The sequence below is a fragment of the Peromyscus californicus genome, unplaced genomic scaffold, assembly GCF_007827085.1.
Source record: "Peromyscus californicus insignis strain IS unplaced genomic scaffold, ASM782708v3 Scaffold_11__1_contigs__length_118956290, whole genome shotgun sequence".
In the NCBI taxonomy this organism is placed as follows: domain Eukaryota; kingdom Metazoa; phylum Chordata; class Mammalia; order Rodentia; family Cricetidae; genus Peromyscus; species Peromyscus californicus.
The window spans coordinates 59,650,437-59,678,433 of record NW_026294402.1 but is presented as its reverse complement, the minus strand read 5'-3'; the positions used below and the strand labels follow the sequence as shown (position 1 = coordinate 59,678,433).

Sequence of the window (27,997 nt, the reverse complement as noted above, 5' to 3'; positions counted from 1 at the left end):
ATGGGGAAACTGCTCAGGATGGGGACACAGGAGAGGCGGTTATCCCGACGACCAAAAAGGCTTCACTGGAGTCGCCTCTTCTTCCTCCTGGGAATGTTGATCATCGGTTCCACCTATCAGCACCTTAGGAGACCCTGGAACTCCCCCTCAATGTGGACAAAAGTTTCTTCCCAACAGCCTATTAAATTGGCCAGCAGGGACCTCCCCAGTGATGAGATGATAGCGGTGGGCAGTGACCCTCCAGAGGCTAGTTCTGAAGTGGATGGTGAGCTGCTGGCACCCCAAAACACAGTGATCAGGGATGAAGCAACACCTAGCATGACAATGGAGGACACCCCCAGCCCACCCAGAACAACCAAGATCACCCCAACGTCACCCAAGAATAACTACAGCCCTATAAGAGCTGGCAGAGAAAGAGAAACGGAAAACACCCCCCCTACACCTAGCAGGGCATCATACCACTTCATCTCAACGTCAGGCAGAGAAAGAATACGAAGCTATACCCCAATACCCAGGGGAGAAAGGAGGAACTCCATCCCAACTCACTCCAGGGAAAAGGGAAGGAAGTATACCTCATTCCCAGCAGGTGCACCTTCTGATACCACCCCCACAGCAACAGAGAAAGACAGCAAAACCATGGCAACCTACAGGTTGTTGGAGACCAGACCTCCCGAGAGAAGAGCGGAAGAAACCGCCGCAGCTTCTTTCAAGAGAGTGGTTCCGAACACCCCAACTTTCTTAACCCCTGAAGTAGAAGCAAGCCTCTTAGCTTCTCCAAGTTTGGTGGAAGAGAACACCCTGGGCAGTCCTAGAAAAGAGGAACAAAACAGCTCTGCCGGTCCCCAGGGAGCAGTCCCCCAGCACACCCCAGCCACGTCTGAGGAGCAAGTGAACACCAGGATGGGTCATACCCCAGCAGCCATCCAGGCTTCCACTGTTGCCTGGAGAATCAGCAACCCCTTGTCCAGAACCAGTGTACCGACCATCAGAATTGCCTCAGCCACCAACAGGGAGCTGGCAAAGAGACCTCCCACGGCACACAGTGCCCCAGTAACTCCCAAAGGCAAGGCACTCCTGACCACACAGGTCCACCGCTGTGTGGTTGTGGAGCCAGCCCCAGCTGTGCCCATGACCTCATCTCCGAGCATGACAAATATCCTGTTCCCAGAGGCACCCAGTTCCAGTCCCTCAGTTTTACCACCTGGCTGGCCAAACCTCTACCACAAGGCAGAGTATCCCCCGGACCTGTTCAGTGTGGAGGATCGGCGGCAGGGCTGGGTGGCCCTGCACATCTTCGGCATGATGTATGTGTTTGTGGCCTTGGCCATTGTGTGCGACGAGTACTTCGTCCCAGCCCTGGGAGTTATCACAGACAAGCTGCAGATCTCTGAGGATGTGGCGGGAGCCACATTCATGGCCGCAGGAGGCTCAGCCCCTGAGTTGTTCACTTCTCTCATTGGTGTCTTTATCTCTCACAGCAATGTGGGTATTGGGACCATTGTGGGCTCTGCTGTGTTCAACATCCTTTTTGTGATTGGCACCTGTGCCCTCTTCTCCCGGGAGATCCTCAATCTCACCTGGTGGCCCTTGTTCCGTGATGTCTCCTTCTACATCCTTGACTTGTCCATGCTCATTCTCTTCTTCCTGGATAGTCTGATTGCCTGGTGGGAGAGCCTGCTGCTGCTGCTGGCCTACGCCCTCTATGTGTTCACCATGAAGTGGAACAAGCAGATTGAGCTTTGGGTGAAAGAACAGCTCAGCAGGAGGCCAGTAGCCAAGGTCATGGCCCTGGGGGACCTCAGCAAGGTAAGGCAGTCTGGCTCCAGCTTTCCCAGGCCTCTTGGGTCTGAAAGGACGGGGTGGGGTGGGGGTGGGGGGGTGTTAGAACTAAAGCGTAGAAAGAGCAAGATTGCAAGAGGGAACTGCTTGATCCCCTGGCTGTCCGTTCATTATAGTGTGCCTAAGCTCTGTAATTAGCGAGTGTGACTGTGCCTCTTCCCCAGTCATCCTCTACACTGGCTGTGACTGTGATTCGTATTTTCAGAAAAGAAAAGCAGGGAGAGAAGTTAAAACATTCATCCAGGGTCACACAGCAGGCAGTGGAGTCAGGGTTTGAACCCAGATTGGCCTGATTGGATGTGTGGAAATGCCATTTGAGTCAGCTTTGGAGAAAGAAGAGATACTAGGCAGGGGGTGGGGGATGGGGAATGATAATCTCTTCCATGCACACGGAGTTCAGAGTTTAGGCAGCGACATCATTTTCAAGTATGTTTGTTCACAGGCTGGACTTGGAGAAGAGTGTGACTTAGATGGGATCTGGGGAAGGAGATATTCACCCCCTTAATGTTGGAGATGAGGAGAGCTCCACTCGCTGACAAGCCAGCCCTCAGGCATAGCCCTCACTTGCCTGATATCAGACATGCTGATCCTGGAGCTTTTCTGCCCCTATGAGAGGCTTTCCTGCTTAAATTCATTGGATGATTCAGTGACTTAATTGGGGAGGTCATCTCTGAAAGCAAATCCCAAGTAGGGACCCCTTTCTTTCCTATTCCTGGAGGGTGAGCTTGGGTTAAGATTGGCTCATAGCCTGTCTCTCTGGTCTCGGAGCAGCTGTTGGTGGGAGTGGAATTTTGCGTGCAAAGAGCATAGGACTTAACTGCTTAATCCTGAGCAGTTTTGATGAGTGGGCAGGACGGCTACCAATCTCAGCAACAGGAGGCAAGAGATTAAACTGCTTCCTTTAGAATTTTTGAAATAACACAGTGTTCTGGTCAGAGCCTGGAAACAAGAGCCAGATCCCCTGAGTTCTAATCCAATGCTCCTTTTCAGTTAATGGCAGGACCTGGATGGGGCTCTTCTGGACCCTTCCCCAGTCTCTAGGGGAAATGACAGTCCAGTTCATCACCAAAAGGTCCTGCCTAACTCTGAATTTTATGATGATGTCTGAGTCCAAATGAGTTCAGTTCTGGCGGGACTCAGCACAGTGGTTATTTGTCTGACCTGGGCAACCATTTACCATTTACCCAAGGCACAGAAAGGGTCACATGGCCGGCTGGGGTCAGCACTGGAGAGATGCAGACCCCTGACTCCCTAATCACCACAGTTTCCTGCCAGGCTGTTGCTCTGAAGCCACAGGCTTAGAGAGAGGGTGACTCCATGTTGCAGAATTGAAGCCTCCTAGGTCCGGATTCATTCTGGAGGCCCGGCTTCTCTGAGAAAATCCCTGGTGTGTATCAGGACACCAGTGCTCAAAACCTCTCTGACCCGCCTCCTGGTTCTTAGTAGTAAGTCCGCTTTCATTGAAACTCAGTACATTCTGAAATTTCTGCTGCGCCCGAGCGAGGCCATCAAAGCAAAGCTTACTAAGTAAGTGAAGCAAAAACCCATGAATTTGTCCCACTTAAGAGGCTGTCCAAGGCCAATAGTAGCAGTTCTTTGCCAGTAAGCAGGGGTTGATTCTGTTTTCTTACTCTGTGTTGAAAGCTAATTCAGTAGGATTTTTAAAAAATAATTTATTTATTTTTATTTTATGTGCATTGGTGTTTTGCTTGCATATCTGTCTGTGTGAGGGTGTCAGATCCATGGAACTGGAGTTACAGACAGTTGTGAGCTGCCATGTGGGTGCTGGGAATTGAACCCAGATCCTCTGGAAGAGCAGCCAGTGCTCTTGACCACAGAGCCAACTCTCCAGCACCTCAGTAGGATTTTAATTGACAGTATTATTAAAGAAAAGTTGAATTACTAACTATACTTGAAGGTAAATTCAACATTATTTAAAATTAGGATGCATACTCTGGACTTGCCTTGAATAATATCCACCATGTAAGAATAGGTATAAGTAACTCAACTATAGCTTTTAAAAATGGTATGTGTATATATGTGTGTGTGTGTGTGTGTGTGTGTGTGTGTGTGTGTGTGTGTACTTAGAGTTCCATTCTGGGGTGACTTTTGGCTACAGAAAGAGAGAACTACCCTCCTTTGTGTCTGGATTAACTGGCCAAGATCTATGAGCTGATCAGAGGGACGTAAGTTGTACTATATCTCACTGGCAGCGTGAGGACAAGCCACTGCACTGAATCCACGAGGCAGTTCTGTGCAAACTCCGTGCTGGGCTTCCATTTCTGTGGTTCAATGTTAAGTCTGCGCCTGCCCTGCAAAGTGTTTCCCCTTACCTATGAAGTGTTTTTTAGAACAACCTCCTCTCCACCCACCTCTCCTCACTGGACTGTGGCTCTCCTGGATCAATGGGTCCCTTAGTTAAACATCAGTAGAGAAGTCCGTTAGTTAAACATCAGAAAACCTGGGTTTCCTCAGTCAGCCATGGCTCTGAAGTAGAGGAGGTCAGAGAGAAATGGGGCGAGGCAGGCTGGGAGCCAAGGAGCAGAGTTGGCGAGGTGAGGTCCTCCAGGCCAGAGCGTCTTGAGAAGTAGGAGCCAGGCAAGGAGAGAAACACAATGGAGAGAAAAAAAAAAAAAAGGTCCTCCTCCTTCCTCTGAGTGACAGCAATATCAGTGTCATCGTCGCCACTGAGCGGGGAAGCAATCTGTGTCCCAAACCTGAGCTCAGAGTCTTAGTCTGTGAGCATTTGACTCGGTCTCTTCAGGAATGCCAACAGTTCAGGGACTCCAGTTTACTGACAGGTGGGAGCCAGAAGGAACCCCATGTTTACGAGGGTCCATTCCACATACAACTGTCTCAACAATTTCTCTCTTTCTCTTTTGAGTTTTCAAGACAGGGTTTCTCTGTGTAGACCTGGCTGTCCTGGAACTCACTCTGTAGACCAAGCTGGCCTCAAATTCAGAGATCCACCTGCCTCTGCCTCCCGAGTGCTGGGATTAAAGGCGTGTGCCACCACCGCCCGGCAACAATTTCTTATTAAATGCTAAAAAAAAATTAGACTGTAATCCATATCTTACATATGAGGATATGGGGGCACAGAGTGGGCACTTAATCTGTCCAACGTCACACAGCCAGTCAGTGATATTTAGTGATGATAGTGAATCAGTATATTTGGGTTTTAACTTAGGTGCCCTGTTAACCACCCCCTGCTCGGTGAGCAAGTCAAGGCAACTCTACACTGTTTATTAGTAAGTGCCTGGACGAAAAGCAGTGTGAGGAATAAAGTTAACTTGAAGGAAGCGAATCCTGTGCTGGAGCCATTGCTGTTCCCGGAGGCCTTCAGTTGCTGTGAACCGGTTGAGACAGCTCAGGCCTGGCAAACTCTGCCCAGGCCAGGCCGTGAAAACCTCCGGCTTTGCAAGCCACACCCCCTCCCCCAGTTCAGTGTGGTCCCTGTAGCTAGAGAGTAAATAGCTACCCGGGGAGTAAGTGGGAGTGGCCACTGGTTTTCCTCCCCCACGGGAGGCTTTGAGCAGTCAGCCAATGGGTGCAGCCGGGCTTCTGAGCTCCGCAATCTTTTCATTTTATGAATGCCACATTCTGGTTGGAGTATCTCAAATCAGAATGAAGGAGTTTCTTGGGGACCATGGTTCTAATAAAATGCATTTAAGATTATTTTCAGAAAAATATATTTAGTATTTCTCTCTCTCTCCCTCCCTCCCTCCCTCCCTCCCTCCCTCCCTCCCCCCCCCCCCCTCTCTCTCTCTCTCACACACACACACACACACACACACACATAATCTTTAGTTTTTAAGTCTTTACATCTATTTGTTTTATCTGTCGCATGCTTCCACATACCACAGGACATGTGTGGAGGTCCAAGGAGTTGGTTCTCTATCATGTGGGTCCTAGGAAATAAAGCTCAGATCATCAGGCTTTATCCTCTGAGCCATCTCAGCAGCTCATATATAGTATTTTAGAGTGTCTCTTTTGACATTAGCTGAAAATTTCAAAGCTAAAAACACCTAAGACAACACTGTCAGATTCATATCGACTGGTGTAAGGTGCCTGTTATGACCCCAGTAAGGCAATGGTAACTGTTATCCACAACCTCACTTAGCTCTCTCTGAAACTTTATACTGAGTGTTGAAGCTCTCCGTGTATTATTTCTGGCCCCAGATGGCAAACCTCCGGACTTCTTTGTCCATGTATAGTCACAGAGAGCCAACATTCACCAGAGAACTCACTGCCATCCAAGGATGATGGACCCCTCATCGCATGTGGAGTGAGGAGCTTAGCCAGAAGAACCAGCCATGGACAGAAGAGCAGCCCTAGGGAGTGCCAATAGCAAACGGGGGCATAAGGATATGAGTCCTTGCAGAAACTCCATCTCTACACTCTGCACCAAAGAAGTCTCAGGATGTGAAGTTCTGGGGAAAAGCCTGGCACGTGGTCCTGAATACACTGGAGCCTCTTTTCTCCCCAGCGGGGATTTTCTTATTCAACCAGCAAGACTCCGCAGAGACAAAGCAGGCATGCCTGCAGAGGCTGGTCTTCCCGTTTCTTGTCAGGGTTGATATTTAGCTTGAAGGGTCATATCAGCGGCCCGTATAGCCAGCTGCCTGCTGCGGAGTTGGGAGGCTATGGACAAGAAGCAGCCATCTTGGCTCTTCCTACTTCTGTGGGTCCCACCCATGTTAGGCTCCAGAGAAGGCACTGTACTGCAAAGAGCTCATCTTGGCTGGGCCGAGGAATGGCCTTCCATTGTTTAACTAGTTGTTGGCATCCTTCTAATTGTCAGAAAAAGATGGAAGGAGTCTCCTCCCGCCCCCCCCCCCCCCCACTGCAGTTTTGTGGAAGAGTGCTTGCTTGCCTAGCACAGGCCTTTCCTCATATAACTTTTCAAGCTCCCCTACTGGCCAGTGGTGGCAAATGACATCACAAATGCACGAGAAGCAAATATTAATAGCACAGCACAAACATCTGCACGAGCCCAGCTCCATGGCTTGTCATTTCCACGGTTGTGTGTGTGTCTCTGTGTGTGTGTGTGTCTCTCTGTGTGTGTCTGTGTGTGTGTGTGTCTGTGTGTGTGTGTGTCTGTGTGTGCCTGTAGCTGAGGTGTTATGGGCATTCATACAACACAGTAGCATTTTCTCCTATGGAACTCTATGGGACTAAATATCAAATTGATATTCATGGTGCTCCACAAAGAATAGCATGCATTCTAGACGATCTGCTGCCTGAGATAACTGGGGAAAAACCCAACAAGCAACTGTTTAGTGGGGAGGCGTGGATATATGGACAATAAGTGTGAGTGACAAGTTAATAAGAGAGTTTCAGTGTGAGGAGCACCGTGAGGGAGACGCATGGTGACAGCGTGGTGGGGGCCCTTGCTGAGGGGGAGCAGGGGAGGCTCTTTGGGGGAGAAGTCTAAAGAGTGAGCTGCAGAACAGAACTGGGCAATTCCTGGAGGAAGGAAGAGCGCTTGCAAAGGCCCAGGGCTGGAAGAACCTGACACGTCATTGTGGCTAGTGGGTAAGGCAGGGAGAACGGTACAGGGCACCGCCAGGGAGGCTGGGGGGCCTGGGAATCGGATACTGAGTTTGGGTTTCTTTGGAGGTACAATAAGCGGTTAACAGAGTCCTGTTTCAGAGGTCACTCCAAAATTGCCGTGTAGAAAATGAGTTATAAGTGCGCAGTAATGGAAGCGGGAGCAGCAGCGTGTCTGATTAGGAGCTGTTTGGAACACCCAGTGGTCTAGCTGTGCATGTGTGTTTACACACGCATGCCCATGCATATAGTAGTCTCAGGTTAGCCACAGGAGCTGCCATGTCATGAGCCCCACTCGACCGACATACCTAAAATTTATAACATTTACTTTATAGCCCTTTTCTTTGGCATAGCTACATGTCCAGCATCATTGTGTTTGTACTTTTGAGTCATTATTAAATAAGATAAGGGTTACTTGAATATAAACACTGTAAAATGAGGACAATCTGATAGCTAAGGTAACTACCAAATGACTGGTGGGTGACTAGCATCCCTAACACGGATACACTGAACACAGAGATGGTTCATGCTCCAGGCAGGATGGGCAGGGACAGCCTGAGAATGGACCAAGCTCAGAACACCGTGCAATTTAGAAGTTACAATTTGTTTGTTTCTGAAACTCTCCATCAGCTGGCTTTGGACCACCACTGAGTGCAGGATAACGACATCGAAGAGGGTGAAGCTGCATCCCATGTGCACACATATGTACAGTTGTCTGTGGCAGGTGTTCTGGAGAAGTCATCATCTGAACTTGGTGATGAGGAGGGAGGTGGGGGAAGTCAGGGATGGTGCTGAGCTTTTGGGCATGGGTGGAGAGTGAACGGTGGTGCCAGTCACAAAGAAGCCCGGAGGGAAAATTGGCTCAGGAAACTCAGGAGCTCTGCTCTGGAGTGGTGAGTCTGGCAGCTTCCCTGACTGCCCAGGAGGCAGGTGCACACTAGAGCCTGAAGATGGAGCACCAGGTCTGGGCATGAAGAATGAATTTGTGAATCATTAACCAGTGCTTGGGAGGATCAAAGCTCTGTGAGCGAGAGAAAGAGTAGACCCTAAAGGATCCTGTCTTATACTCATGGCCTGTCTTTGTGGGATGCCTGTCAGGTTTGTGATACAGTGACAAATGAAACACACTCTCAACTTTTCTGGAGCTCAGGCTAATGGAGAAACTAGAGTTGGCTCTTGTGGTACCCGATACTCATCGAGAAGGAGAATATAAAACCACTTCTACAAGATTAGGTGTGTAAAGGGAGAGAAGACCCATAGCCCAAGCTTCATCAGCTGCACCAAAAGTTCTCCTGGGTGGGGAAGATGGAGAAGTCAAAGTTATAGCCTGGTACACAGGCACACATGCAAACACTTTCCATTTTGAGAGCTGATAACCATAGGCATCTATGGCACAGCCCTTCAGACTTCAAGTGAGAGGAGACCCCAGGCTGCAGGTTTGGGTGCCACCTGTCCTTACTCTGTCCAGGAGTCCAAGGTTCTTGTCTGCTGCATTAGCTTTGGTTTACTCAGGCCAGTCCTAAACAGAAGGGAACCATCTTTAAAGGTACTGCAGAGGGCCAGGAGAGGCCTGGGAGAGCAGGATGCAGGAATCTGCCCTGAAGGAGTGCGGTCTTGTCGTCATGTGCTGAGGCCGCAGGAACGGAGGCTGTCTGTGAGGAATGAGACGGTGGCTGTGCCGTGCAGAGTGTGGCCAGAGCTCCAGCAGCGTGAACGTTGGAAAGAAGTGTGAACAAGGAAGTGTGAGATTCACACCAAGCACTTAGTATTCAAAAAAGAAGGCAAAACACTTCAACTTCTTTATGTCCATTGCTTGTTGTAGTCGGATTTTTCTTTGGGCACCAACTCCCAAATAATGACACAGAGACTTCTTATTAATTATAAAACCTCAGCCTTAGCTTAGGCTCTTATAATGCACATTAACCCATTTATTTTAAACTACGTTCTGTCGTGCAGCTCGTTACCTCATCTGTCTGTACTGCCCATGTTGCTTCTTCCAAGTCTGGCTGACGACTCCACCTTTCCTCTTCCCAGAGTTCTCTCTGTCTCTGGAAGTCCCGCCTAGCCTCTTCCTGTCCAGCTATGGACCATTCAGCTCTTTATTAAGCCAATCACAGTGACACATCTTCACACAGTGTGAGGGAATATTCTGCAACAGCTTGCTGAAATGGTACTTTTGGAGGACTGGAGCTATAGCTCAGTGGTAGAGCACTTGTCTGACATATTGATCTGTGAGTTTGAACTCCAATGCAGTAAAAACAACAAAATGTGAATGTGGGGAAGCACTGGGGAAAGGCCCAGATTGGGTGCAGTGGCACACACCTTTTATCCCAGCACTTGGGAGGCAGAGGCAGGCAGATCTCTATGAGTTCCAGGCCAGCCTGGTCTACAGACCAAGCTCTGGGACAGCCAAGGCTACACAGAGAAACCCTGTCTCGAAAAACAAACCAAACAACATCCCCCCAAGTTGTTTGTAGCACTGCACTGTGGACGATCAGGAGGCTGGTTCAGAGGAAGCCCAGCTCTCTCTCCAGGGGACAGGGAGGCTTCTAGAACATAGAGAAAGGACATGATGTGATGTGTTTGGAAACTCACTGTGCTGAGGGGGTGGAAGATAAACTGTGCTGAGGGGTTGGAGGAACAGATCCAGGCTCACAGACTTTCTGGGTCTGGAGGCCGGAGAGTGGAGGCCAAACTGAGCTGCCTGAGACCAGGCCTACTGCTTCACTGGTGTGGGCAGTGAGGCAGAGGGAAGAATATGCTCACAGCCATTTGTAATTCCAGTTCCTGGGGTCCCTTTTCTGGCCTCTTAAGCACCAGGTATGCACAAGGTACAGATACATATATGTAGGCAAAACACCCATTCATATTAAATTTTAAAAATTAAAAAAAAAAGGTTGACATGAAAGTTTGTCAATCTGAGTTTGATTCCTGGAACCCACAAAAAATGGAAAGAGAGCCGGGCGGTGGTGGCGCACGCCTTTAATCCCAGCACTCGGGAGGCAGAGCCAGGTGAATCTTTGTGAGTTCGAGGCCAGCCTGGTCTACAGAGCGAGATCCAGGAAAGGCACAAAGCTACACAGAGAAACCCTGTCTCGAAAAACCAAAAAAAAAAAAAAAAAAAAAAAAAAAAAATGGAAAGAGAGCCAACTCCACAAAGTTGTCCTCTGACTTACACACAGACACACACAGACACACACACACACTTACCCTGTCACATGTGACCCCCATCACAAACATGTGTTTGAGCCGCCACACAAAACAACAATAATAAACAAATCGTAGTAATTTAAAGGAAGAAAATGGCTGAGAGCTGTGTATTCATGTAACCTCAGCATTCAAGTTTGGCCAGGGCTATGTAGCAAGATCACGCATGCCCCTGCAAAAGGCTTCGAAGCTAGAAGTGCATACGTACTGAGACTGCCCATGCACACACACACAAGTATGTTAGCTTGACTACGTCTGAACAGCAGAAAGTCATTAGAGTTGTGCACCATGGGGCAAAGGTCAGTCCCTTGGCTCTCTGGGGACAGTCCCCAAAGTAGCATGCCCTCACCTCTGTGCCTGTAGAAGACTCAGTGGGAGAAAGTTGGATCTGGTGAACGGTGAGATGGGCGGGACAGTAGAAGCTAGTGCTGTGTGAAGTTTCTTCTTTCTCAGTAAACTTACGGGTGTGACATGAAAAAGTTAGGGGCCCTTCTGAAAATGCACAGCTCCGCCTTCACACCCCGTTCGGTCATTTCAGCTGTCTCACTGACATGTATGCCCATTCTTTAACAGCAGTATCTAGACACTCAAGCCTTCCCCACCTTTCAGAAGCCCTCCCAGCCCTCTGCCACCTGCAGGAAGCCTTCCCAGTCCGCCGGCTGCACACGGCAGCGGCACCATCTCTGCCTCTTTTGTTGTGACCCATGCTATGCTTTGCCTTGTATCTGTGTGATTTGTCTCCATTCCTTTCTGAACACAGACTCTGTGTCCTAAATATCTTTTCTCCCTATAACTACCAACACAGGCCCTTATAATAGCTCAGTATAAGAGTGGGTGGCCTGTGGTCAGGTGGCATTTTCTGTATTTTCAGAGTTGAGCAGAGAAGGAAGCTGTTCCGTTTCTGGGTGGGCCTTGTTGGCCAATGACGGAGGCAGAGGGATGTAAAGACAGTCACTGGACAACTGTTAATAACCTTGGTGCCTAAAGACAGTAGCAGAGGCCACCTGGGATTGTGTATGCACCCTCCTTACCTTTGTGGAGAGCCACAGGTCAGGGGAACCGGAGCCAACTACATCATGAGTTCACTGCATGGTAAAAACAAACAAACAAACAAACAAACAAACAAACAAACAAACCCAGAATCTAGTGGCTGGCGGTTTACTTCCATCAGGCACGCTGTAAAGAAGTCTGGGGCAGGAAGATCAGCACAGATTCAAAGCCAGCTGGACTGCCTGGACTGGCTAGTGCACTCAGCTCTAAAAACAGATAAATGATTGGACTCTAGTTGAATAGACAATTCACATATCACTCAAATGGCATTTCAAGGCTACGAATGCCAAGTGAGTCTAATGACTTCATGTTTCTTCATCTTGGGTGTGTAGGGTGGTCTCACGCCTCAGCAGGCAGCCTCACAGCTTCCCAAATTCATTAAGTACTCACTTGACCCCAAAGCAAGATTTTAGAATCACAAGATGTGCAATTGCTGTCCAACTTTCAAGGGGAGGGCTGTTTTAGCAAGCAAGAGTGAGGGTGGGGTGCCCCTAAAGGGGTCATGGAGAAAGCTTTATACAAGAATCCACCCTGCATTTCCTGAGGAGGAACAAAGGATTCAGGTCAGCAGAGAGGCATAGAGGAGACATCTTTGATATAGGGAAAGGGCATGGATAGAGAGGAGTAGAAACAGATGAAGCGAATCTCTCCATCCACTTAATAAATACACTGCATGTCTGTTCACACGCAAAGAAATCGGGGGGAGGGGGGGATGCTAGGACAGCAAAGAATAAGCATCTGTAGGAGAAGCACAGCTGGAGGAAGGTGACATTTAAATGGAGACCTGAAGCATGAGGCACCAAAGCAGGACAAACAGGAGGAGGAAGAGTCTGGGATGCCCTTTTCAGGCAACACATCTGAGCCCAAAGGTGGCCGGCATGTTGAGATGTTTTCTGGAGACGGATTAGCTCCAGGGTGTTTCTGGGTTGCACCGGCAGCTTCCCCAGAGAGAGGGGCAGGTAGGGCAGAGTCTCTCCATGACATCTGTGATTCATCTCTTGAACTTTGCCTCCCTTTGCAGCCCAGCGATGGTGCCGTTGAGGAAAACAAGCCACAGGATAATGAGAGGCTGAAGGTGGGTGTGTGGAGGTTACCCAGTGGAGACATTGCAGGGTCCCAGTTTGAGCAGGGTTATTGGTGGGTCTTGGTATGAGTGGGGGACACCTCAGGGTCTCAGCATATGTGTGCACATCAGGGTGCTGTAGTCTCAATGCTGTGGAACCTGGTCCACCCTGGGAGGCTTGGGAGATTCTGGGAGCTACCTCATAAAGGGGAGGGGAGCAGGCTGTGTGGTGAGGGCTTCTTAGCGTCGCATGGTGCTAGATTGGGAACTATCTCTTTAACATCACAGCTCACTCTGTCCCGAGTCTCCTGTATAACCTCAGGTTCTTTATCTATAAGATGCAGTTTGGACTAGAGAAACTCAAGTCATACTTTCCAGTCCCAGGATTGATTGATAAAAGTTTAATTACTAGTGGCTTTAGCATATTCAGAACTAAGGAACTAGGGGTCAGGGCCGAAGGTTTCTGAAAGAGTAGCCCAAGGCACCGCGTGGAAGGAGTTATGGGGAACTTTGATAGAAGACAGTGGGGGGGCGGGGCAGCTCTGAAACTTCCCCTACCCTATCCAAAGAAAATCTCCAAGTCCATCGTAATGGACACAGCCACTAGGTGGCGGAAGAGTTCAGCTGGAACGGGATGGGGAGGCCGAACAGAGTGTCTCCAGCGGTAATCTCCCAGTATTTCCTGGTGTCACTGTGAACAAGTGTGTGTCACACCTGTGTGCAGTACAGATGTGTGTACTTCGGTGCCTCTGAAGGTCTCTGAGCACCAGAGTGTAAAGTCAAAATGGGCTCGCGATCCGCAGACTGGGCTGCTGGTTTGACTCAATCCCTGCTCGGCCTTGGACGTACATCCCTTTGTGTTTTCTTCTTTCCTGTGGATGCGGCTCCCAGAGTTGCTGACCCCTGGGCATGGGGCAATGGAGAACACAGTCAGGCACGATGTGTGGACTGTAAAGGGCTGTGCCTGGCGCAGCAGCCTGCCCGTGTGCATGTGGATGAGGCGTGTTTCTAGAAAGGTTGCGTGCAGTGAGGTGCAAACCTTCCCCTAACATGGTACCCCTGATCCACATGACCTGTTCCCTGTGGAGGCTGTGGGGATTCGTGTAAGGTGCAGAAGGAGGAATCAAGAGGAGGATGAGAGGGATTTGGAGGTGAAGGAAGCAGGGGCGAGGGGCACCTTCTCTGGGGTCTCTGTGGGAAGGAGGCAGGTTGGTGAGGAGGCTCTCCTGCAGCTCCTTCCCTGCCTGACCGGGGCAGGGCCCCACTGAGGCCTGTGCGGCTCTCCCCTTGCTCAGCTCCCGTCCGTGCTGACCCGAGGGAGCAGCTCGGCCTCACTCCACAACAGCATCATCCGCAGCACCATCTACCACCTCATGCTCCACAGCCTGGACCCCCTGGGGGAAGGTAAGCAAGGCCTCCTTAGACTTGCTGGTCCGCCCCATGGGTGCCTCCCCTCCTGCTACTGGAGAGAATCTGGGACCTGCCAATGGTAGTGACAGTGGGCTGGGCTGGGCGGGACAGAGCTACCAGAAGAGGGGGGGGGGGAGGGGAGTGACAGCTAGACAGTATGGAAGACAGGGCAGAAGAATGACCTGGGCTCACCAAGACAGAGCCACAAGGAACATGGTTACTGGGGACCTCGAGTAATATTCCACTGTTTCCCTGCCTCGGAGTCTCTGTCTGTAAAGCGAAGGGCCTTATCCACAGCCAGGACTCAAATGCCATGTGGCCTATTTGGATCTGTGTTGGGTCAGATCCAATGTCTCACAGGTTAACTGGCCAGGGATGCTTCAGGGGACACCTCCTCCACAGCCCCGGGGGATTCCTCTTTGCTTTGTATTCGGCTCTGGAGTCCTAGGAAGCTTCCCCCCCCCCCCCCCCCCCCCCGGCCCCCTTCCAGCCAGGAGTCCTAAAGGATGCCCTGGGAGATGTCACTTCCAGGGAGCAGAGTGTAGTGTTTAAGGTGCTGAAGTTGAACTTGACAAATAATAGAAGCAGAGGAGAGTCCCCTTGTCCGCCTTACCAAGTCCCATCTTCCCTCTCACTACCCCACATAGGTCTTACACCCTGCTGCCTACCTCTCAGGAACTCTCATGTTTCCCTTTGATCCCCCTTTTCTGGGTCTCTGGTGCAGAACTGAGCCCAAGCAAGGAGGCCCACCAGGAAAAAGCTAGTTTTGGACAAAGCCAAGGCATGCAGTTAGGCAGGAGAGCCTGAATATGGCACAAAAGAATGAGCCCCAGTGAGACCCCTAACTGGCCTTTCTGGTTAAGGGACACATTTTAGGATCTCAGACTCTCATAAGGCCCCGACTTACCCCTTCAGACACAATACGGAAGTTATGTGTTTAAAAGTATGTTGTACTGGGAAAAACATTGTCAAGGACGAGGCAGCAAGCCTTGGCATTGTACATGAAGAAGCCACCCCACAGGAACAGCACCTCTGAGGGGTGAGAGGACTGGGCAGCCTCAGGTCTGAAGTCTGGGGTAGACCTGGCCTGGCTTTCAAAAGGACTCTAAGTCATGCCTACCCATTCCCAGCAGAACCACAGACTCTAGCCAAGCCCTGAAAACAAAGAACTTCTCCTGAATGGACTGCGGGGCTCCCAGACCCGGCCCCCTTTGTGAGCATCAGCTGCCAGCTGGCCTACTTGTCCTAACAGGATTATGGGGTGTTCAGGCCAGGCTGAGGTCACAGGAGATTGGCACTAAGGAGATGATCCAGCCATACTGGGTGGGGAGAGGGCACTCCAGGGGACAGTGACAGGGAGACCCGGTATATGGACCGTGGGTGTGGTAAACCAGGGGCCACCCTTCAGGTGAATAACTGCAGATGTGTTCTGGGGTGCAATCCTGCTCAGAGCTGGAGTCTGGGCATTTGCCAGCACCTCCACCCAGGAGGGGCTAGGTCCTCCCAGGCCTTATGTTCCCAAGCCATCCCAGATATCCATTTCCCTGGCAGTTTCCAGATGGCCATCCAGATGTTTCCACCCTTCCCAGATCCAGCTTTCTCCACAGGAGATGTTCCCTGTCCTCTGAACTCTCACTTCCCCAGGGTGATGTCTATCTCTCTCAGGTCCCATGCTTCTCTTGTGCTCCCAGTCAGATGGGTGTGTTCGAGAGCAGCAATGGAGAAGACATTCCACAGTGACCTGGGAAATGAGAGGCCGGGGCGAGTGATGAGGGTGGTGAGTTCCTCCAGCCAGCAGTCAGCTGATGTGCCAGGGCCAGGATGGGGATTCCAGGTCGCCCTCCTTTGATGGTAATTCTCTGTTAATCAGGGCACTATAGCTCTGGATTAGTGCCTAGAGATCGCTGGGCATTCTGGATCGAGGAGACAGGACTTGTTCTGAAGTCCTGCAGCTGGGTGCCAGGACACCTTGAGGACCAGAGGGGCCATAGCTGGGACTCTGCAAATGGCGCTGACTGCCAAGGCAGCAGCAGCTGAACGACCCTGGGGGTTTAGGGCACAGGTAGCAGGAGGAAATGCCAGGACTGGGTTTCCATTTGCTGCCTATCCTGGATGTGGGCAGAGGCTTCATTCCGTCCAGCTTCCCAGACTACTTGCTTAGCATCCTTGCACTCTGCCTGCACTCCCTCCCCATGAGATGATCTCTGGGGTCTCTCCACTCAAACCCTCTGGAATGCTGGGCATTTTCACCACATAACTGTTTCCTGGGTGGAAAGCTGCTGGCCACTATCAGTTCACCCCGTCATCCTTGTCACAGCCGAAAAGTAGCACAGTGACATCTAGGGGCTGTTTTAAATACAGTCGTGCAGAAATTCATCGACCATCTACAAGTACAACTCTGGAAGGCTTTACAGACGTGGGGTCTGAGGGATGGATAGGCTAAGAAGTCAGCCAGCCGGGCCATCACTATAGTGCCCCTGGTCACACCCAGGTCCTCAGGCTCCAGCGCGTGTTTCTGATGGTATGGGGGAAGCATTGCCTCAGTCAAGCACTCCTATCTCGTGGGTCCTCAAGTCGGTGTTCTGGGTGTGTCATGGTGCTGCCATGTGCGGAAGACACACAGGCTTCCCGGGTAACCTAATGTTCCTGGAGAGAGCTAGCCTGCATTCAGAACAGAAACCATGTGGCCATTACTTCATGGGCCCATTTGCACCATTGTCCTGCCTGCCTCTGCCCTCCCTGTGCCACACAGCTGACAGTGCAGGGTGGGCGGGGGAGGGGAGGGCACTTAAGCTCCTGCTTCTCGGTCCATCCCTTTTTCTTCTCTCCGTCAAAGTTACTCATGTGAAGTCCTTTGCAGGGCGCCTGGCACAGTCACGTAGGGAGAGAGGTGGCCTGCTTGTTCTTTTTCTTTCCTGGGAATCAGGGCAGCCACTCTGTGCCTGCCACTCGAGAGGTCTCCAGTAAAATCTCTCCCAGTAACACGTGACACCCACTTGGAATATCGGTGTCTGGGATCAAAAGGGTATGACCGAAGCTTGATCCCGTCCCCCTTCAGCAGGAAAGGGAAGGCTCCTGGGCAGCAGCCCCCTCGAGCAGCAGGCACACAGGACGCGCTGCCCTGTCTTCTAGTAGATTTGTCAAGAGTAAGCTGCAAGGGACCTTCCAGATCATCTCATCCAAGAGTGGCAAAAATGGCCTCTCTGCCGTCATTTCTCCGCTCCCTGCCCATCATGGACATCACTGACTGATCCTGGCAGGGGGTCTCCTACCAAGTTTGGGTCAGATGCCTCACATGAGCCATCCCTTGAGATCATGAAGGAAATGCATCCTGCAGGCTGGTCCCCAATCCAGTCACATGTTTATCAGGGAGGAGACAGGAGGAGCAACTCGCCCTAGGTCAGAGCCAGTCAGTGAGGGCGGGACTTAGACAACCTACAAATGGGACCCCAGGGGTAGGCCTCGAGAGCTCAGACACCGCACCGCAGGCCGAGGCCCGCCTTCCCTGCCCTCTCCCCGCCAGGCTGTGCAGGGTCCTGACTGGACACTGAGGTCCCAGATAAGATGTCTTCCTTTCTCCTTCGCAGCCCGCCCCTCCAAGGACAAGCAGGAGAGTTTGAATCAGGAGGCCAGAGCCCACCCCCAGACCAAAGCAGAGGGCAGTCCAGACGGTGAGAGGACGGCCAGAGAGGCCCCGGCTGGTTTTCTCCTGCCCCATTCCCTGTCACAGCCAGTGTAGAGCAGATGCACGTGCCAGTCAGCACTCGGGCACTTGGCACTCGGGCACTCGGGCTCTTCCCGCTGTGATGTTTTTCTGCCCCTGGCTCCCGGTTAGCTTCCTCCTTGCTGTCCTCAGATGGGGCAGGCAAGGGAAGGCCAGGGGAGTGCTCCACTCCCACATCTTATTTCTTAAACCTCACCCCAAGTGAGACGCGATTCCTTCTTGCTGTGACTTCTGCACAAGGACATTGTTGCTAGTGAGTGGTCTGAAATGAGCAGCACTACTGAGGGATGCACTGACAAAAGCCTAGCGTCTGTTGGCAGCTATGACCAAGGAAGTAGGTCAGGAATTGCCTCATGGGCTCCGCACACCAGGTTTACCTGGCTTACTCAGAGACCCACAGAGGGAGCCACGCAGCCACCATCCTTTCTGTTCCACAGCCAAGGAAACCAGGGTTCAGAGAGATCAAGCGAACTGCCCAAAGCCACACAGCCAAGAGGTTGTTAGCCTGTAGCTAACCCGAGCATTTCAGATTCTCCAAGGCCCCCTTCTCTGCAGTTCTGATCCATGGCCTCAGAGCAGCTTGCCTTTGAACTCAGTGGGATCCTTTTCAAAGGACCAGCCCTCCCTGCTCCATTTACCCAAATACTTCCAGCATCCCTGGCACAATTCCAGGAAATGCCTGTAAACACAGAGGGATGCTTCCCAGATGCCCGCTCATCCTTAGCGTTTTCAGGGGACAGAGTAAGCACCATTCCCAGTTCCCAGACAAGTCTCCTTAGCCCCTCACGCCAAACGCCGCCCCCCACCCCCCACCCCCGTAGTTTCTCCTGCCTGTCTCTGCAGCTGCTCCCAGAACCCGCTCTGCTCTCAACTCACCCGTTTGTCCTTTAAGAGGAGGAGCCAGCCGAGCTCCCTGCGGTCACGGTCACTCCAGCCCCTGCTCCAGACGCCAAGGGAGATCAGGAGGAGGAGGATCCAGGCTGCCAGGTAGGCGCCCAGCCTCTGCACAGCTGGAGGGATTTCAGAGGCCAAGGAAGGGCTTTCTGGCCAAAATGCTTCCTACTTGAAGGCCTGAAATCCCGTTTAGGTTTATCCCCGTGGGATGAACTATGCCCCTTCTCTGAAATCATTTGAAAAATGCTCACACTTTCCAGACCCAGAAAGCTCACGGCAACACCCCAGCATGAGATTATATATATGTATGACATTTTATATATATATATATATATATATATATATATATATATATATATATATGGATATGTATGCACAACCACATGCTGTAGGAACATAAGAAATTATTAGTGTGTCAGCAAACAACCAGAGACTGAGACCAGGCTGTCCCAGACCACCAGTGGCTTGAAGCGCAGTAAGAGAAGAGGACTTCTGGGTAAGAGGCTTTGGCTTGACCTGAGGCCCTTTGTTGCCGCTGTACCTGCCTCGTCCATACCCTGCTTTACCTCGAGAGCCTCTTCTTCCATTATTCTCAGACCAAGTGGAACTTGTCCCCACACTTTCCTACTATGGGTCTTGCTTATAGAGTTCCCTTTCCCTACAGTCCCCCTCCCTCCATCCCCAGATAGCCTTATCTGCCTTGGTATGGGTAGAAAGCTCCCTTGCCAGTGAGGTTTCCCGGATGCACCAGAATCCAAATGCCCGTGGGACTCTGTATCTGACACGTAGCTTCCACAACTGCCTTCTTGTTTTCTGAGCCTCCTCTAGTTCCCTGACCAGATGGTGAGGTTCCCGAGGACAGGACCCAAGTCTGAGCCATCTCTACCTCCACCTCAAGGGAAGCATCCTGCCTGGCACATGCCTCGATCAATACAGCTTGAGTGATTGGCAGGAAAAAGCTGTTTAGGTGCACGGACCAGCCCTGCTCTTCCTAATCAGCACCCAGAAGCACGCTTTTTGCTCCTCTACAGTCCAGCAATGTTGGGACTCGGTCTCTGAGGTGTCTCCCTTCTAGTATGCGAGCACCAAGCAGGCCCATTATGGCCAGCTCATGTGAAAAGGAACAAGAGGGTGGAGAGGAGTCTGGAGCTGAGCCTCATGAGGAGCTGGGGAGAGGCCCGAGAAGGTCTCCATTCGCTGCCCTCCCTCTCTGCTTCCCCTGTGCGCAGACGCTTTGACTGGCGTCAACCCTAAACTACCAGTCCAGTCCTAGTCCACAGGGACCAGCCAGTCACCAGTTCCTAGTCTGCGAATCTGTTCAACGTAAGGCACAGGTCAGGGATCTAGTGCCTAACCAGGCAACCATAGGAAAGATGGGGTGCCTTCACTGCAACACAGAGGGGAACTGCTGTTCACCTGGGCTGTTAGGCACCTCTCTCTCTCTCTCTCTCTCTCTCTCTCTCTCTCTCTCTCTCTCTCTCTTTTCTGTGCAGCCCTGGCTGTCCTGGAACTTGCTCCATAGACCAGGCTGGCCTCGAACTCAAAGACCCACTTGCCTCTGCCTCCCAAGTGCAGGGATTAAAGACAAGTGCCACCTAGCCTGGCCTAGGCATCCATTCTAGTAAGTTCCCCAAGGTAACAATTTTGGGAGCTAGGGAAGGTGGTACGGCTGGGTGGTCTCATACCTAATGACTTAAATGAACTGTCACCTCCAGGATTCCTGCTCCTGTGATGGGGCCAGAGGAGGGAGGCAGGAATTATTTTAGACAAATCTTCTTATTCTTCATTCCTAATTCAAAGCCCAGGCATCCCTGGATAGTAACTCTTTGCTTCTTCATCTTCTCCTCAACTCTGGTTGAATATTAGGATAAAATGGGAAAACTTTAAAATGTTGTTCTTTGCCTACCCATTGCGTCAACATCCCCAGGGCAGCTCCTCCAGCATCCTGGCTTAAGAAATTTCCAGTCAGGCCAGGCATGATGGAGCATGCATTTAATCCCAGCACTCAAGAGGCAAAGGCAAGCAGATCTCTGTGAGTTCGAGGCCACTCTGATTTTCATAGCGAGTTCCATGCCAGCCATGGCTGCACAGGGAGACCCTGTCTCAAAACACTGGGGAGAAAAAAGATGTTTCCAGGTTGAGAATCACTGAGTGTCCTTTGAGGGTTATTGTGACATTTGTTACAAGTGCCATGTTTACTCCTTAAGCACAGGGGTCTTTGCTCAAGGGAATAGACTACCATGTTACCCATTGGTTTCAGATCTAACTGGGGACCATCAGAACTAGTAGTTTCTAGTGTGGAGCTACATCAAAGCTCTGCAGATGAATACTCTAAAATAATGATCACGTGAACTGTGGATGATTGCTTTCATCTCAGAGCTTCTAAGTTAGCTGGTATAAGTTGACATAGGAAATCTGCATTTCTAATAAGATCCCCAAGATAATAATTTTGGAAGCCAGGGGCTCCTTTAGCCCTGGAATGTTAGTGGTCAAGAGGCCAAGAATTCAATACAGCTGTTCAAGTCCCAATACCATCACATACAAACTGTGGACTCTACTCATTTCCACACCAGTAGTCAGATGGGTACAAGTCTATACATTGATGGGTCCATGAAATCCAGCAACTGCTGTTATTATGAAGTCATTTACTATTGTACTTGGCCTGTGAGAATGTGCAACAAATAGGTATACTATCATCATCTTATACATTCGATATAAGAGTTCAGGAGTTTAGTGGACTTAGTAAGGTGTTCTGACGAAGCATATCAGGCCATGATAGGCAACATGGTAGGAAGCCTAGCACATAGAACAAGGGAGGAGATAGTCTTGTTCCAGTGTGCGTAGGCTCTGTGTTAAGTTTTGGATGCCCCACTCATGGTATGGCTAATTAGCACAAGTTCATCTAATCATGGCAGTCTCTATGCCGTAGCATGCCGGATGCTGGAGAACCTAGGAACCTTCAACTCATGAAGGGGCTGTCCTGTGGAAGAGTACTTAGGCTTGTTCCATGTCTCCAAAGAGTAAAACTGTGTGTGGTGGTGGGGCTTTGATACAAATATTGACTTACACCAGTCAATGCTGTTAAAGTGGCAGATGCCGCCGTAGGCGGTGAGTGCTCCAGCCTCGGAAAGGACCAAATCTAAGGGGGACGACTGCTGGGTAGGGCGTTGTGATGCCAAGTTTGCCGTGTCTTTGCACCAGTTTTCCCCTCTGAACGTTAACTCTTCAGATGCTCTCTGACAACGACAAAACAAACCCAGGGAGCAACGGGGGAACAAACCAGGCAGGGCTGTTACTGCACGGTAATCTGTTGTCTTTGGATTGCAGGAAGATGTGGGTGAGGCTGGACACACAGGAGACATGACACGTGAAGAGGGGGAAACTGAGGCAGAAGGCAAAGAAGATGAAGAAGGGGAAACTGAGGCAGAAGGAAAAGAAGATGAAGGGGAAACTGAGGCAGAAGGAAAAGTTGTTGACCTTGAAGGGGAAACTGAGGCAGAAGGAAACGAAGATGAGCAAGAAGGGGAAACTGAGGCAGAAGGAAAAGATGAGCAAGAAGGGGAAACCGAGGCAGAAGGAAACGAAGATGAGCAAGAAGGGGAAACTGAGGCAGAAGGAAAAGATGAGCAAGAAGGGGAAACCGAGGCAGAAGGAAAAATTGTTGAACTTGAAGGAGAAACTGAGGCAGAAGGAAAAGTTGTTGAACTTGAAGGAGAAACTGAGGCAGAAGGAAAAGAAGATGAGCAAGAAGGGGAAACTGAGGCAGAAGGAAAAGAAGATGAGCACGAAGGGGAAACTGAGGCAGAAGAAAAAATTGTTGAACTTGAAGGAGAAACTGAGGCAGAAGGAAAAGTTGTTGAACTTGAAGGAGAAACTGAGGCAGAAGGAAAAGAAGAAGAGCAAGAAGGGGAAACTGAGGCAGAAGGAAAAGAAGATGAACACGAAGGGGAAGGTGGAATCCGAGCTGACGACGCTGAGGTAAAAGCCGGTGAAGGTGAGACAGAAGCGGATGTTGAAAATCAGTGTGAGACCACCCAGGGTGAGAAAGGTGCGGATGGTGAAGGGGGGAGCGATGGAGGGGACAGTGGAGAAGAGGAAGATGACGAAGAGGAGGAAGAAGAGGAAGAGGAGGAGGAAAGCGAGGAGCCTCTGTCCTTGGAATGGCCTGAGAGCAGGCAGAAGCAAGCCATTTACCTCTTCCTCCTGCCCATTGTCTTCCCACTGTGGCTGACAGTGCCCGATGTACGGAGGCAGGTGAGAGGACCCAGCTGTGCCTCAGGCTGCCCATCCTGAGAGAGGGCAGCAGGCCTTTAGGGACTGGGAAGAAGGCTGGGAACCCTAGCAGACTTCCCCCGTGAGGATGTGGGGAGGGGCTGTAGCTCTGCAGGGGACCATGTGTCCGGGGACCTCAGGAGCCAGAGACCTCAGGAGGGCCTTATGTGTGCCGCCATGAGCAGTGTGAACCAGTCCATCCTTGATTACAGTCTCAGCATTCTGGTCTTAGTTTGGGGACCACAGCCTTGTACCCATCCACAGTTCACAGAGATATTCTGAAAACCCAGGCTGGGAACTGCCATTTCTCCACACTCGTTCTCTCTGTAGGGAAAAGTCTAATACACTTCACCTGAAGTCCAGAGAGCAGTCCAGTCCAGAGGGCTGGGGGAAGGCGCAAAAGCCAAACTCAAGCACTTAGCTGGGTCTGATTCTAGAGCAAGCCCACAGCTCTCTCGAGCCTGGCTCTGCTGAGTGCCTGCTAGACAGGCCAGGCTCCCCCACATCTCCTTACCCACTGGCTCCAGGGGCTCCCTGGGGAAAGGGCCACAGCTTCATGCAGACCGCTCCTGATCTTCCTCATTATTACCCATCCACTAGGCCTCATCACATTTTGGAGTTCCCTCGGAGAGGGGGCCAAAGACCAATAGCTTCTGCAACTTATTTCTCGTCCCTTTCTATCTCCAACAGGAGTCCAGGAAGTTTTTCGTCATCACCTTCCTGGGATCCATCATCTGGATAGCCATGTTCTCATACCTCATGGTTTGGTGGGCTCACCAGGTGAGTGGACGGTAGCCCTGTCTTCCAGCAGCAGATCCTAGCGTTTGCCACTAAAGATGCCATTTCCAGTGTTCAGACTACCAAGATCCAGTGCACCTGTGGTTTCCGTGCTGTTTGTAAAGGCCTTCAGAGTAGCCATTTATTCCATCAATCATTTTCCAAGTGTGGCTTTCCGATCTTAACTTGTATTCAGCTGTTTCATGGCACAGGAAGCCCTTCACATCCAGATTCCAGTGGACCAGGCTCTCCTGACCCCTCAAAACTGGTGAAATCCCTTCCCTCACTGAGCTGACTCAGTTGGGTCTGCTCGCTGGCATTGTACCAGTGTCTACCTGAGCACCATGGGATTTTGTGTTCTGTCCGGAACAGCACTTATCACAGAGTCCTGACTGGAAGCTTTTCTCTAGGCTAAACGCACAGGCAGTCCCGCCCAAACTTCTGTCTGCCGCCTGCCTGAGCTCCCAGGACACTGCACAGGTCACATGTCCAGAAAATCAATGCTGACAGAGCAGACTATTGGAGGGGCAGTTCTCTGGGGCAGGCCGAGTTGTCACAGTTGGAATGACAGTGAAGGACAGACCTGGTATCATTAGAATTTTAGTATGGTCAGCGTAAGCTGTGTGGTTCCCTGGAGCCTGGAGCTGGGGCCTGGCTTTCTTCCCGGCCCCATCCGCATTCCTCTCTTGCAGAGGGCATGTGCTGACCTTAGTGCTTATCCTGTCAAGTAGTGTCCACTGGTGCTGAGAACTCTCAGATTTTCCACCTGGTGTTGCCATGGTTCCTTGTGGGAGCCCGTTCTTGGGTTCCTCGTGGCTTTACCCAGCAGGTCCACATAGAGGATGATCAGGACCACGGGCCTGAGTGCAGGTGTCTGAGATGGTCTGCACTTGGCTGTGCTGGGGGAGGAGGTCTTTTGCTCCACCCCTTGGCGTCTCTATAAAAACCCTGGGGCAGAGACAGTCGGGGCCCATTGGAAAAGGTTCCAGGCCCTCTCGAGGCTATCCTTTATTTTCTATCTGTTTATCTCCGCAAGATTCTCTGCAATAAATCCTTCTATCTAATATTTCCTGCTGCTCGCACTCAAGAAAACTCTGGGGAACTGCCCCACAGTTCCTCATCACTGTTGCTGTTTTACCAGGTTGGTGAAACCATTGGGATTTCGGAAGAGATTATGGGTTTGACCATCCTAGCGGCAGGCACTTCAATTCCTGACCTCATCACCAGTGTGATCGTTGCCCGGAAAGGCCTGGGAGACATGGCTGTGTCAAGCTCAGTGGGCAGTAACATATTTGATATCACGGTGGGGTGAGTGGCAATATTCCTTCCTAAGGCATATTCAGAATAACTGGAGACTGCATTGGCTCAGTTGGCTGGTTTTCTTCTTCATTCATTAGGGACGCAACAAAAGGGCATTTGTATGGTTTGTCCTTATGAGGCCACGAAACATCCTCCCTTCATTCACCATAGCCTGAAATGTAACTGACTGGAACTTATGGGTGAACTGAGAAGTGAGGTCCATTCATCTCATTTCCCAATACAGTAAAATACTGCCCTTCAAGGAGGTAGAGAAAGAAGGGCTGGAAAGAGCTGTTCTAATTCTTCTTTGTATGTGGGCTTCTGCTAGCTCAGAGGCTTTACATAGCCTTTTGTATAAACAAGAACTACCCACCCTCCTGTTTAATGCCCCCTCCTGGTCCTAGTCTCCCAGGGTTGTCAGAGTACATGGCCACTTTCGTTTCCCTGGTCATGTCTTGGATTTGGTTATTTTGATTGGAATTTGTGTATGTGGATGTTAGTGGGGGCAGTGGGTGGTGTGGGCATCAGAACAATCTAATCGCTAAAGAAAATTTATTCTGAGGTAGTTCTTAATCATAAACATTGAGAAATTCATCACACATTGACTATGGTTAGTCCTATATACGTCACTAAACCTTCAGGGGTGGGGGTGGCATGGGACTCAGACCCAGGACACTTTTTCATTGTTTTTTTGAGATGGGATCTTACTTGCCCAGGCTAGACTCAAACTGAGGATCCTTTTGCCTTAGTGCTAACATGCCCAGCTCCGAGTACTTGTTTTAACCTAGCTTCTCCTCAATAAGCCTTGAACCCTTTGCCAAGTAATTTTGCTTCCCTAACCTGTGCTTCCTCATCAGTGAACTGAGGTTAATAATTTCTGCTTCACTTCATCTTGTATGTGTGAGAAATAAGAACTCTGAAAATGGGCTCGAGAGATGGCTCAGGGGTTAAGAGTGCTGACTCTTCTTCCAGAGGACCTGAGTTCAGTTCCCAGCACCCATATGGCAGCTGACACCTATCTGAAACTCCAGTTTCAGGGGACCCTAACACCCATGGCAAAAACACAAATGCACATAAAAAAATATTTAAAAAAAGAACTCTGAAAACATTGAAACACTAACCAAGCACCTGGGGCTTCACATTTTTCTTTTGCAGCTTGCCTGTTCCCTGGCTCCTCTTCTCTCTCATCAACACACTGCAGCCTGTTCCAGTCAGCAGCAATGGCCTGTTCTGTGCAATTGTCTTGCTGTTTCTCATGCTCCTGTTTGTGATCTTCTCAATTGCATCGTGTAAATGGAGAATGAACAAGATCCTGGGCTTCACAATGTTCCTTCTTTACTTTGTATTCTTGGTAATCAGTGTGATGTTAGAAGATCGAATCATATCCTGTCCTGTATCTGTCTGACTCAGTCACTGATGCTCAAGATGGACATAGACCAGAAGACCATGCCAGAAGCTACTGTCCCTCTTGCCACACCAAAGGATGGACATGACCAGGAACGTGAACTGGACAGCCTAGACTCTCTGAAGTGACTGTCATCGTGACTGAGGCTTCTCTTTGTAAACACCTGCAGCTCCTGGTGGACCAGTATTACATTGAAAGGGAGAGTTCCTATCACTGGGGCCTGCAGCTCTCACAAAATCAGCAGGGTGGGCTTTCCAAATGAGACCTGGGTTAAGACTGGGATGGCAGAAATACAACAAGCACCCTTGCTCATAGTTCCCTGGTCACTCTGGAAGAGCCTCTGGCCGAGGGATGTAGGTGTCGGAGGCTTGCTCTCCTGGTCACAGCCCCAAACACACACTGCCATGTGCTGTTCCTCTTGGTGCAAATGTGAAGTCACATCAGGTCTGCAGTCATTATGAGTTTAGCTAATGTGTTTAAGGGCTAAGACTACGGAGGGGCAGGAATAAATTTATCACCCTATTGTCCTGTAAGATGCACACCAATGTTTTCTATGTTAAAAGGAAGACATCAGCGTTTATTGCTGTATTTCTGAAAAATGAAATTAAAACAGTAAATAGCCTAAGAAATGAAGTGTATAACTTGCCTTGATCTGGAGGCAGAGATTTGAGGAGGAAACCTACTCTTAGGGCTATTTAAAATAGGTCTTACTGGAAAGTCCACGTTTGCTTTGTCTCCATCAGTGGTCTCTTCAAAGGATTAGACATTCTGACACAGCTTCCCTGCATTTTCTTGCCCTGGAGTGACAACCGTCACTAAAGGGATGTATTTGCAGAGAGCACAATCTGGCTTATAAGAGATCTAGGGCTCAGTGCTGTGCTTGAATGCCAACCTAGACAGGACTGCAGAGCAAGACTAGTCCTGTGTAGAGTTTATCAGTGGATCTTGAGACAATTTACAAAGGAAAAAAATTCAAAACTGCTTAGCACAATGATGTATATAGTGAGAAGGAAAAGGGTACCTCTTGCAATGCAGACCAGGCCGGCCTTGAACTCGCAGGTTCCACTTGCCCCTGCCTCCTGAGTGCTGGGATTAAAAGCATGGCCACTACACCTGGCTGAGTATCTATTTTTAAGGTCACAAAGGACACTAAAAAAAGTTAAGGTTAAATATTTTCTATGAAATTTCTTATTAAATACCATTGGTTGCTGCTTTTATTAGCACCAAGCTGAGGAGAATGTTAGAAATAAAATCTTATTATTGGGTTCAGATTACAAGGAGCTTAAGCGTCTCCAGATTATGATGGCAGATTCAGCTTAAGTCATAAGCATCGGAATGACGTGGTAACATGTAAGAAGATGGCAGGACAGCTATGAAGTAAAACAGTCATTCTGGTGTTGGAGGGTGGAGGTATTCAAGTATTCATCTTTTAAGATGGGCTGTACTTTTCCAAGATTCCCATTTTTTGGAAATAACTTTTATTAAATTTCAATGAAAACTGTGGATC

The 27,997-nt window shown here is 50.1% G+C and overlaps 1 protein-coding gene across 6 annotated transcripts; it reads left to right on the top strand.

The window, feature by feature from the left end:
- On the top strand, positions 1-27,993 carry Slc24a1 (solute carrier family 24 member 1). Of its 6 annotated transcripts, none has more exons than XM_052729232.1 (10): positions 1-1,806; positions 12,668-12,721; positions 14,005-14,113; positions 17,707-17,790; positions 18,736-18,830; positions 22,065-22,131; positions 22,528-22,991; positions 23,700-23,789; positions 24,928-25,094; positions 26,241-27,993. In XM_052729232.1, exons 1-10 carry the CDS (start codon positions 1-3, stop codon positions 26,488-26,490), a joined length of 3,186 nt encoding a protein of 1,061 aa, XP_052585192.1. In that variant the 3' UTR covers positions 26,491-27,993. The 6 variants fall into 6 exon arrangements, with proteins under 6 accessions (XP_052585192.1, XP_052585177.1, XP_052585198.1 ...); XM_052729217.1 differs by having other exon boundaries at positions 22,065-22,538; positions 22,617-22,991; XM_052729238.1 differs by lacking the exon at positions 12,668-12,721.
- Positions 27,994-27,997: the final 4 nt, after the last annotated feature.